The sequence below is a fragment of the Chelonoidis abingdonii genome, chromosome 15, assembly GCF_003597395.2.
Source record: "Chelonoidis abingdonii isolate Lonesome George chromosome 15, CheloAbing_2.0, whole genome shotgun sequence".
Taxonomy (NCBI): domain Eukaryota; kingdom Metazoa; phylum Chordata; order Testudines; family Testudinidae; genus Chelonoidis; species Chelonoidis abingdonii.
This window is the reverse complement of record NC_133783.1, coordinates 47690981-47703561: the sequence shown is the minus strand read 5'-3', so window position 1 is coordinate 47703561 and position 12581 is coordinate 47690981. Positions and strand designations below refer to the sequence as shown.

The window sequence follows — 12581 nt, the reverse complement described above, 5'->3', positions numbered from 1 at the left end:
ACCTCGTTATCTCTAGCTTGCTTGCTAGCATATATATACCTGCCCCTGGAAATTTCCACTACCTGCGTCTGACGAAGTGGGTATTCACCCACGAAAGCTCACGCTCCAAAACGTCTGTTAGTCTAACATTATAAGGATTGCATAAGAAATCTCATATTTGTGTTTTGACCATGTTGTACTGTTTGGAGTGAAGATCTGATTGCGCAAATCACCATCAATGCAAAGTAAAACGAGCTATATACTTGAGCTCTCAGAAAGTACCTATGTGTAACTACAAACACATATAGAGCAATATATAGTTCTCAGCTGTGCAGTGCTATTTTCAGGGTCTGATAATCAGGGCCGGCACTTTCATTTAGGCGACCGTGCTAGGATTTGCGGGGTGGTATTTTGCAGCCCGCGGCGGCAATTCAGTGGTGGGGGGTCCTTCCACGCTCCGGGTCGTCAGTGGCAATTCTGCGGTGGGTCCTTCACTTGCTCCAGGACCCGTTGCCGAAGTGCCCCGAAGACCGGGAGCGCGGAAGGACCTCCGCCTAGGGCGCCAAAAACCTTGGCGCCACTCCTGCTAATAACAGATACATACTGTTACATGCTGCAGTGCTTCTGGTATTATTCCTATGTATTCATCTGTAAACTGCAGAACATTTGGTTGCCTGGATCAGGTAATTAATTTTTAAAACTTCCTTTTGGAAATAGTAAAGACCAATTGAAGTGACTAGTTGTGCCTCTCCCTATATTTGAAAAGTAATACCTCTAGATTTTATTCTATTCATAGTAGAATAGGCAATTGGTTGTATCAAGGTATTAGGTAAACAGCTGTTTTAATTTTACTAGTTAGGACAAAAATGGGTAGTTTCAAAGAAAAGCTGCATTTGGGTTGATACACATGCCACCTAAACAATGTTGTCCTTTGACTTCTATGTCCTGGCTGTACACATTAGGAAACGATCGTCTTGGTTGTTCAGAAAGAGAAACACTGAAGACCACAATCATCTAGCTACTAATTATTTATAATCATTCAAAGCAAACAGGAAATCACTTTATTTTTTGTATTGAAATGTCAAGCAGACCAGCTGAAAAGCAGTTACAAATACAATAAACTCAACATGCAGGCAAGTCTTTCCTTTACATTTGCTGAAGTCTTTTGATGTTGGAAATTAATATGCTTCCCAGCTAATTCTAATTAAAATTAAATATTCTATTAGTACTTGCCATCATTTTGCATTTTCTTGACTTTTTTCTGTTCATTTAGAAACCACACAGATTTTTAAAAAGTTAACCTAGCATTTGGGGAATAATTCTTTCCAGCTTTTACTGACACTGAAAAAAAAAGTAATGTTTAAAATATTTTTTCCTAAATTCAGAACTTCTAATTACAGTAGTTCTCAACGACATGACATTATACTAAATTAAAAATGACTAGTGGTGAAATCCCAGCTCCACTGAACTCCATGACAAAACTGCCATTGATTTCACCCTAGATATTTTTTAGCATTTCCAAAACAAGAGTAGAGTGAGCGGTGCTGACAAATACTGTATTAATAATCTCCTTTGAAATAACAGAAAAGAAAAAATAAATCAGATCTCAGTCTTTTAGATTGGATGAACTAAGTGGTAAAGTTTAACAGAAAGAATACAAAAGTCCACATAGCCATAGCATTGCAATTGAAATGAAATTCGGAGAGTGGCGACACCTATTCAGTGTTCATTTAGGAAATGGACAAGTACATTCTCTTGTCAAACTAAACAGGGCAACATCAAGCCTGACAGTCCTCAAATTTCAATTGGTTAAACAACTCATATTTCTTTAATTGTATATCTGGTCGAAGCATCTTTCCAAGAATTGTAATATTCTTTAATTAAAAAAACCAAACTAATATATCTATCTGAGGCATTAATGATGTGACCAAAAGCACTCAGCATTACCCGAGCTCTTCTCCCTTTGAAATTAATGCAAGCTTTAACCGATGACTTCAAGGGGAGTAGAGCTAGGCCAACACTGAGTGCTTTGGAAAAGCCTATCCTAAGTTTGAGTATCATCTCTGTACCCTTCTGCGCCTCCGTTAATTGAGTACACAGCAAGAGCTCTGCTCTTCAAAAGAATAACCCCAGATAATTCAGGGCCTTAGTATGAAATGCGCAAGTGTCCGCAAACCAAAATAAACCTGGTAAGTCTGAAGCCTACCATCCATAGTGTTGCATTTTAATAGCAAAACCCCTGGGAGCTGCTGCCCTTCTGATCAATTTGTATAAATGTATATTACATTAAAAGTTATTTTTGGGTATTACAACATTTCAATATATTTTGTAGGTAGAAAGTATTATAAAAGGTTATATTTTAATTTGTGTTGTCACTGTGCATCACTCAAAGAAGCATTAACACAGTGTAGGAAGAGTATTTCCTCTTTAGAAAGAAATCAACTGTTTAGTCCACATTGAAAAACAAGACTCTAGATATTTCTTCTGTGAAAATACTATCAGTTGAACCATGGATAAACTATGTGAATTACAGCATATGGAAACTACCTCTGAATTCTAACTGCTTGACCATCATACTTTTGATGTGATGTTAACACCCATAATCATTTCTTTATTGCCACTTGACTTTGACTAGACCAATGCAGTAACCATGTTGAGTAAAATACAAGAGTTCTCAAAAATATTCTTGAACTTGAATTTGAAACCAAATATTACGATCATCATAAATGGGGGAGTAGAACGGAAGAAAAAATGTCGTCTTGAATTTCATTGCTTGGACCTCAATTAGTTATTCTTGTTCCATTTCCAATTAATTATCATTAGTGCCAAAGTTTGTACATGGCTTCTATTTAAAATTAAATCAAAGTTCCTGAAGGATTGAAGATGGTTTTTAAATCCACAGATTATGTACATTAGAGTGTAAGCACCTAAAGATACTTTTTTTCCAACAGGAATCACTTTCTTGAAAGCCTAATATGTAACTTCAAACTGATTCAGTTTAAGTACTGATTCCTTTAGCAAAAACATTAACAATATGATAATGATATTGCAATATGATATTGCAATCTATTGATGAACTATCTAAAAACTGGGTTCTATCAGCAGATACTGACACAAAGATGGCAAAAGAGCACACTTAATATTCAAATATATGAGATAATATAGTGCTTATAATAAAGCAACATAACCTCTTGAATTTTTAAACTAGTACAAATATGTATTCAAAAATAAAATGAAATGTGTCATCCTATGAGTGGCTGCAGTGTAAATGAAAGCCAGGGATGCTAACACTCTCAGCTATAAGGCGTAGAGAATAGGTAGGTGCTGTGCAAGCTTCCCCACACAATTCTTCAAATGAACCTCAGTGCGGAATAGCAGTGGTACTTCACGTCAAGGCCTGGGTGTTTTTTGAGTATGGTTTTGTAATATGTACACATGAGCTAACTACCATACTCATTTACACATGTGATCCACATTCCGATATGAACCCTTTTCAGAAGTATAAGGCTAGTGTATTTACTCACTGTATCACTTAGCGGTATCTCTTTGGTAATTTTATAACGGAACTACTCAGTTTTATCTCTAAAGGGGAAAGCTTTCCAAAACTTTATCACCCTTTTCATTGAGAAATCAATCTAATTTCCAAGTTCAGTGTGATCTCCGTCACTGTAATACACATTATTTAAAAATAACATAAAATGGTTCCAGTGAAATTATGAGCCCCCGTATATATTTACATTACATGGTAATAAACTATGATATAATAGTGCAGCATTCTGTATTAAGTAACTGCACACTTCAAGTCTCTTGCATTAGTTCATGTACAAACCTAAGAGTTACACACATTTCACTACAACTTCCACAATTTTTATCACAGATTTCCAGGGAGTCATATGAGAGATTTTCTAATAGATGTATTGTTCATCTGGGAGAGAGTTACAGTTAACCTTTGCCTCTACAGAAAAAAATAATAATTTGGTATTCAGTTCACTTGGGTACTTTAAGGTATTCAGAATGCAAAGAAAGGCCAAAAGTACCTAATTTTAAAAAATTCCTGCAAGCAAGTTTAGCTAAGACACTCTACATATTGCTGAAGCCCTGCTGTAAATCATTTGAAGTGTTAACGGATTTTGCTTGTAAGTATACTAGCATGTATTCACAATAGCCTATTACAGATACTTATATTTTATACTGCTCTATTTTAATAGTCATACAGAACTGTATTATTTATCATCCAACAGCAGTGCAATAAAATATAGTGGCATAGAAGAGCCATTTAATAACTCTTCAACTTCTAAACAACAACATCCTTTCTGAACATGTCTGTCCCACCAAACTTGCATACTGCTGAACGCTGGCTTCATCGCTTGGCCCCTTCCGTCTTTTCTTATACATGCTGTAAGGCATTACAGTTCTCTTGTGAAGAACCTGAACTCGGCCCAGCTCTTTAATACAACCTTCATCAACTGCAAAAAGAAAAAAACACAAATTAATAAACATATTGTCCTTGTTAGTATGCATTTCCTCACCTTATTTTCTTTGATTAAGAAAAGATAATGTACCTATGTGCTCTTTATTCTTTAGTACTAAGATAACTTTGTTTTGAGCTGATCTATATACATGGGTTCTGGGGTAATGTAAATCGTAAGTTGAAAAGCATGTATCCATGATGACTGAAAATAAATCATACATCTACCCACTTGAAGTAGTTAGGTATGATGCTTCTAACCCACATAAAAACCTATATTTAAATTTGTGTTCAGGGGAGATCCGTGCCAGAAGCAATACTGTACTTGAAACTATTTTCCAATATAATTGACCAAAACGGGCTTCCCACAGTAGCCATAGAGCACTGTTGTTTTTGACAAACTAGACTGTTTCCAAATGTTATTGCTATAGCACAGGATCTCTGTTTTGCTGGCTGAGAAAGGTGCTCACATAATTCTTCCTGGGGTATAAATGACGCAACAAAATTTCTTCCCAAACTGAGTACAGCTTTATCCCCAACCAACTCCTAGTCTCTCATACACTCTTCCATGAATACCCATCAGCTGGGTCCAGTAGTGGAATGAGGTCTTTTATTACTTAACCCTTCCCAGTCTCATATCATTGTCCTGAGACCCAATAAACAGGGTTGACAGCATTGGCCTGTCAAATGTCCCTAGGCTTTCAGAACCCAGATAGGCAGCAAGCCTCATCCATAGTTGCATGTACAATACCACTCTGATTTATTCTAACAAGCACCATGCAAGAGTACTGTGCTGAGTAAGTTAAAACTTAATTTGTTTGCATTCAGTTCTTGCTGCTGTTGCTGAATTCTCATTTGTGTAGGTGTTTACATCTCAGGCAAAATGGTTCTAGAGTAACTGGGAAACAAAGTTTTAACTTAAGTAAGAGAACAACTAGCCATGTGCCTAAAGCAGCTGCATGATACATTAATAAGGTTTTTACAAAGTGTTGTTTAAAGAAAACACTGATTTTGCTGAACACTAGGTTTACATGGCTATTAATATAAAAATCAGCTTAAAAGCTACTTTTGGAAAGTAGAACTGTTTGAATGCTAAGAGAAAACTGAGCAAAAAGACATTCATTACAATGTAAGTATATAAGACATAAGCTATGCAAAGAGTACCAAATATTTTTGTGGGCTCAGAAGATACTTTGGCTACAAAGTTCTTATGGCCAGGTATTAATCCATTTCATGATCCATGTATATATATTCAAATTTTCTAACAATCTCTTTAATATTTCAAATTTACTCGTGTCTAAAAAATTGTGCTTCATTACAACAAAAGCTGCCACTCCAATGTAACAAAATCCATTTCCCATAGGGTGTAAGATTTAAGACCCCCTCAAATGAATCTTGATGGAGTCCATTCTACACCATTTCCCTTTGCACTATGAATTATAAACAACTGGGATGATGTCTTCTGCTGATTCAATCAAACCACCAATGTGGAAATCCTAATAATTCTAATAGTTACTTTACGGGTAAACAGTTTTAATTAAAAAGAGGAAAAAACATAGGCTTCCAAAATTGAGACTGATATTTTTCTAATGGGTTTTCCAAAGAGAACATAAGAACGGCCATACTGTGTCAGACCAATGGTCCATCTAGCCCAGTATCCTGTCTGCTGACAATCACCAATGCCAGGTGCCCCAGAGGGAGAGAACCTAACAGGTAATGATCAAGTGATCTCTCTCCTGCCATCCATCCCCACCCTCTGACAAACAGAGGCTAGGAACACTATTCCTTACCCATCCTGGCTACTAGCCATTAAAAGGGAAACAAGATGACTTTCTATCAATACATTAGAAGCAAGAGGAAGACCAAGGACAGGGTAGGCCCATTGCTCAGTGAGGAGGGAGAAACAGTAACAGGAAACTTGGAAATGGCAGAGATGCTTAATGACTTCTTTGTTTCGGTCTTCACCGAGAAGTCTGACATAATGCCTACATAAGGTGAATGCTAATAGGGAAGGGGGTAGGTTAGGAAACAAAATTAAAGAAAGATGTTTATAAATGAAAAAAATATTTGATATTTATTCTGAAAAAACAAACCAATTAAAAAAAAAAAAAAGCACAACAAAATAAATAAATAATAAAAAAAAAAAGAAAAAAAATAAAAAAAAAAAAGAAAAATTACAAAAAACAAAGAAATCACAAATCAAAAATTAATCAAGTTCATCCACATCTTACTAGGAGAAGTGTTAGGAGAGAGTGATGCCCCGATGGGAGTTTCTCACCAAGGGCCTGATGAAATGCATGCCTAGAAACTCAAGGAGCTAATAGAGGAGTATCTTGAGCCTTTCAGCTATTTATCTTTGGATACATGGGAGAACAGGAGAGATTCCCAGAAGACATGGAAAAGGACAACATAGTGCCATCTATAAAGGGAATAAAACAATCAGAAACTACCAGACCAGTTAGTGTTTTAACTTTCCGTGTGTTCATAAGTAGAGTAGGTAGGTAAGGTTAAATTTTCTTTTTCCCTGTAAAGGGGGGAAACAAGAAAACCAAACACCTGAACCAGAGGACCAATCAGAGACACTGGATTGTTTAAATCAGGGGCGGAATTTGTATACTTTCGGGGTCTTATGTTGTTCCTTCGCTATGGGTAAACAAGTTTTTCTTCTAAACTCCATCTTATCTCAAGTCTTCCTCAAACATCTGTGAGTACAAAAGGAAGCAAGTATTTCCGGCCTATAACATGAGCTTTGTAGTTTGTATTTACAGTGTATGTTGATTTGCTGGACTGGTTTAATCGGGCTTATCTTTAAATCAGGACTGTTCTATTTTTCAATATTTTTCTTATAAGGCCAAGAGCTGGTATATACGACCCCCTCGTTTACTATTCCAATGACAAGAATTATTTGGTTTTTGTATTTTCCTTTCTTTATTATATAAAGTTCTTTTTAAAACTGGTGGGAAGTTTTCCTTTTCCTAGTGAAGCAAGGGATAGAAGCTTCTGTAACCAGGTAGCTGTGTCCTCCTCACGGCGGGAAAGACAGAGAAGGGAAGGAAGCCAGGCCTGGGGGTTTTTCCCTATCGTCCCCAGGGCGGGATAGGAAAGGGGAAAAAGAATCATCTCTGTTCCTCTTGTGGTTGAGGGGTATTTTCCTCTAGTTACTTGCCTACGAGGACCAGGTAAGGGAAATCTCCTTGTGATGCTAGCTGTGATTAGCTGTGGAATGGCCTAGCCCTCGGGGAAGAGAATGCTCTCTTGGTTTGCGATTCAAGGAGGTGGGAAGTCCTAGTCTCGCCCGGCTACCCAGGGAAAGGGGGAAGGCCTGCAGAGGAGAGAGGGAAGAGACCCAGGTTGGGTCCTTGGGGGTCTTCCCCAAGGAAAGTTTGGGAAACGTCCCCCAGAGGGGGTTCCCCCCAGAGAAGTATTGGGGGAATCCAGGGCTGATAAGAGAGCCTATTCTTAACCTGGTGGCAGAAGAAGAAATCCCCAAGCTGGTTAGTGGAGCTGGCGCAGTTTCAGCTAAGCCCCAGAATTTTGGACGCTAAAGTCCAGTCTTGGGAACAAGGAGCTTTATTACTTCCATCGTGCCAGGAAGATAATGGAGCAATATTAAGGAAATCATCTGCCAAACACTTGGAAGGTGGTATGGTGAAGGGAATAACCAGCTGATTTGTAAAGAACAAATTAGCTGTCAACCAATGAGAAACTTTTTTTTGGGCAGATGAATTTTTCTTCTGATGGTTAACGAATAAGTTACCCTTTGCTCCCCTTTTTGTGATAGGTCCGAGAGGGAGAGCAAGGGGTGGGATGTTGTTGTTATACCTATAGACTGAGTAAAGCATTTGATACGGGTCTCGCATTACATTCTTATCAGATAAACTAAGAAATACAATTTAGAATGGAACTACGTAATAAGGTGAGTTGCTAATAACTGGCTGGAATTAAACTGTACTCAGAGAGCTGTATTATATGGTTCCCATCCTGCTGGAGAAGGTATAACAATTGGGGTTCGTAGGGCTTCTGTTTTGGAGCCCGGCCTCTGATTCAATCTCTTCATCCAACACCTTAGATACTGGCATAGAAAGTAACGTTTTTAAGTTGCAGATGATACCAAAAACTGGGGAGGGAATTTGCAACTGCTTTGAGAGTGACAGGGTTCACAATTCAAAAACGAATCTTGAGGACAATATATGGAGAAAGGCGAGGTAACAGGATGAAGTTACAGACAATGGCAAAGTGGCCTCCACTTAGAAGAACAATACATTCACAACATACAAATGGGAAGGACTGTCAGGAAGGAAAGTACGCAGAAAAGGGAAATCTATGGCGTTATTGGACCCTACAGCTAAATTATGAGTCAACAGTGTGACATGCCCTGTTAGCAAAAAAGCAACGTGATCGGGATGTCCCATTATAACAGATGTGTTGTGAAACAAACACGAGAAAGTCATTCCTTTCCATTCTACTCATTTGCTGGTTTAGGCCCTCAACTGGAGTTAATGTGGTCAGTTTCCTGGGCAGCACATTTCCAAGAAAAAAATGTGGAAGAAACTGAAGAAGATCCCAGAGAAGAGCAACAAGAATGATTAAAGGTCCTTGAGCCATGACCATACTGAAGGAAGCTGAAAGAATGGGTTTTTTGTTAGGTTTTGAAAAGAGAAAGACTGAGAGAGGACATGATAGCATTTTCAGGTATCCCCTCCTCCTATCGTTTTGTCATAAAGGATGAGGAGAATTGTTTCAGCTGCAGGCCTACGTAAAGGATATCGCAAGCCAAGACGCTAATCAGGCTAATTTTTGGACAGCAAGAGAGGTTAGGATTGGACATTAGGAAAAATCCTAACTGTCAGGAGTTGTAGTAACACTAGGAATAAATTGCGCTTTAGGGAGGTTGTGGAATCTCACATCCTCTGGAGAATATTAAAAGAAGTAGAATAAATGTTCTAACAAGATGGTTCTAATGATCAGTAGTTTTGGTCGGCCTGCATGAGGGCAGGGACTGACTCGATAGACCTCTCGAGGTCCTTCCAGTCCTAGATCCTAATGGAATCTACTTAAATGATTAACCTCCCATTTAATTTGTAAATCCAGATTCTCGCTTTTAAACTGTTGTTATGGTGCCTGTAGTCACTTCAGAACGCTACCCTCAGGTAAGGAGTTCGCATAAAAAAAAAGAGTTGAACTAGTGACGCTGTTGAAAACATTCCCTTTGATGTGTTGTTAGACACGGTCTGCTGCCATATAAATATTTAATTAGGAATTGAGCTCGTACGCATGTAAGTGTTTCTGCGCGGTAATATATGGATATAGTAATGAACTGTTTCTTTATCCACTTTCTCCATATCAACTCATGCATATCTTTATAGCAGCGCTGGGCTATCAATACCCCACCATTGGTCTCGCTCTATTTCTAGGCTGAAAAAGTCTTAGCCTCTTTTATCCTCCTCAATATGGGCCCCCGTTCGGCAAACGCTCTAATCATTTGTAGTTGCCCCTTTTCTGACTTTTTTCTTTAGTGCGCAGTGTTATCTATTAGAGTATGACAGGAGAGACCTACATCTGTACTCAGTATCAAGATGTGAGCAGACCATCGAACTTATATAAGGACAATAATATATTCTCCCGCCTTCTCTTCTATCCCTTTTTAAAATGATTCTAACATCCCTGTTTGCTTTTTTGAAAAACGCTCTGGCACAACTGCGTGGATGTCTTCACCAGAACGATAGCTCCACGATGACTCCAAGATATTTTCTGTCCTGAACTGCAGTTGTAGCATAAATTATGCCCCTAAGTCATATTGTCAATGTGTCTATAGTTGGGTTATTTTTCAATGTTCATTAAACCGTTCACCAATTTATCCACATTAATTAGCATTTGCCATTTTGGTGCCCAGAGTCACTTAGTTCGTTGTGACATCTTTTTGAAGAGTTCTTTCAGAGTCCCGCTTTGGTACCTCTAACTTATCTTGAGCAGTTTAGTTAATCTGCAAACTTTTGCCCAGCCTCACTGTATACTCTTTTCTCCAGATCATTTAATGAAAGATCGACAAGAATTGTCCTGAGACAAACCTGGGAACACCACTAGTTTACCCCTCTCCATTCTGAAGGAATTTAACCATTTATTCCTAACCCTTGTGTCCCTGTCTTTTATCAGTTCATGCAATCGGCATGCAAAGAGCCTCTCAGCGATTTTATGATCGCGCATGAGTCAAGCGTGATTAATATTGAATTAGTAGCCGTCTTGGTTGAGAAGACCGCCTGTCTAAAGCTTGTGCTGAAATCATAAGTACCTATCCCTGGATATCGCACCTTTGCGCTGATCATTTCGTTGACGAGCAGCGTTCAAGACTTCTTGAATAGATAGTAGATGATGCGATCTTCCGACCCGGACAGTAGTTACAGTAAGCTATAGTATTGTACTTATTAGCGCCTTAAAGATTTGCGATGTACTCTTGATGCTAGAGAGTCTGACAATTTTATTCTTTACTATTGTTTCAACTAATTTACCCAGTACTGACGTTAGACTTACCGGTCTGTAATTGCCGGGATCACCTCTAGAGTCGTTTTTAAATATTAGTGTTACATTAGCTATCTTCCAGTCGTTGGGTACAGAAGCCAATTTAACGGACAGGTTACAAACCCTAGTTCTGCAACTTCACATCTGAGTTCTCTCAGAACTCTTGAGTGAATGCCATCCAGTCCCGGTGACTTGTTAACGTTAAGTTTATCAGTTAATTCCAAAACCTCCTCTACTAGCACTTCAATATGTGACCGTTCCTCAGATCTGCCACCTACAAAAGCCGGCTCATGTTTGGGAATCCCCCTAACATCCTCAGCCGTGAAGACTGAAGCAAAGAATTTATTTAGTTTCTCCACAATGACTTTATCGTCTTTAAGCGCTCCCTTTGTATCTCAGTCATCCAGGGGCCCCTGAAATGCATCTGAAATTCTTTACAGGCAGTTAATAGAACACCTGTAGTCTGTCCAGGTCTAATGTAATCTAGAGAGATTTTCATGCTGCTTCCTTTAGTCCAAGCATTGCCACACTGGTGTCTTTGGTGGTCCTTGGAATACCTGCTGATGGTCTTGGGAGAGCTGGCTAATTACATGGTGCTGGTTTGCCTGGTTTCCAACACCTAAATTACACAAAGGTTAAAAAATCCAATATTCTTTCCATGTAAGCAACCTCTGTAGCTGCCATAGGTAGGCTGAGTTATCATGAAAGAGAGGGGAGATAGGCGTATGTGGTGGGCAATGGGAGGCTGTTCATGAGAATGTCTATTAAAACGTGACTCTCACTATGAAAAAAAGTTTTAAAACCCCTTTCAGGCCTTCTTTATGCGTTACAAAGAAACAAAACAAGTCACTAACAATGTTTTTCCTTTGAAAGTCACCACTGAAGCTTGCAGAATCAGAATTTTTCTGCTGATTGCTTGAATCCGGATATTAATATGTAAAATAGAGCTTCATTAGATTTCATCCAGTTCAGAATGACTTCATTACTTTTATCTGTTGTGGTTCCTTACATAAAGGTACAATGTCCTTCTTGAGCAGGAAAGAGTGATGTAAAAGAAGAAAATCTGAACAGTACATGCTAAGATTCGCTTCTCCACTAATTATTGCTGGCACTTGCTTTAAACAAACACTGAAGTAAAAAACACTTTGTTTTGGCTTTTTATCCCTCTTTGAAATCCATTAGGCTTTTTGATGTGTAGCCAATACCTTTTCGGTATCCTAATGGATTTGTTTTTCTACTAGTTCTTCCCACTCCTCTATACTATTTTCATTCTTTGTGAAAGTTCAAAGAGAACAAAATTTGCAAGTTCAGCCTCAGAAGGTGACACAATTAAACTTATTTTAACTTCTTAAATAGGAGACAAAAGTTTGTACTTACTGCACCTTTAGGCTAAGTATTGCAACCTGAACTGGACTGGTGCCAAAACTAGTCTTCACAAGAAGTTGTCTGAAGAGAGCACTTTTAGGGCTGTTCTTTACTTACTTGTTGATATTTATTACTTCTATTTAAAATTGAAACCAGATATTGTGGGCAAATGAATCTCTTGGCTTGTATTTCTCCTGGCCCCAGATTGTATGCATTACAGTAACTAAAGTTACTGCACCTTCAACTTCTTTAC

At 38.4% G+C, this 12581-nt stretch overlaps 1 protein-coding gene across 5 annotated transcripts in view; it reads right to left on the bottom strand.

Moving 5' to 3' along the window:
* Positions 1 to 1017: 1017 nt before the first annotated feature.
* Positions 1018 to 12581, bottom strand: part of ATE1 (arginyltransferase 1) — a 186414-nt gene continuing 174850 nt past the window's right edge. For all 5 annotated transcript variants that reach the window (XM_075072503.1, XM_032776705.2, XM_032776700.2 and 2 more), the window contains one exon: positions 1018 to 4445. In XM_075072503.1, the coding sequence (XP_074928604.1) occupies positions 4267 to 4445 (179 nt within the window). In that variant the 3' untranslated portion in view covers positions 1018 to 4266. The remainder of the gene's footprint in view (positions 4446 to 12581) is intronic.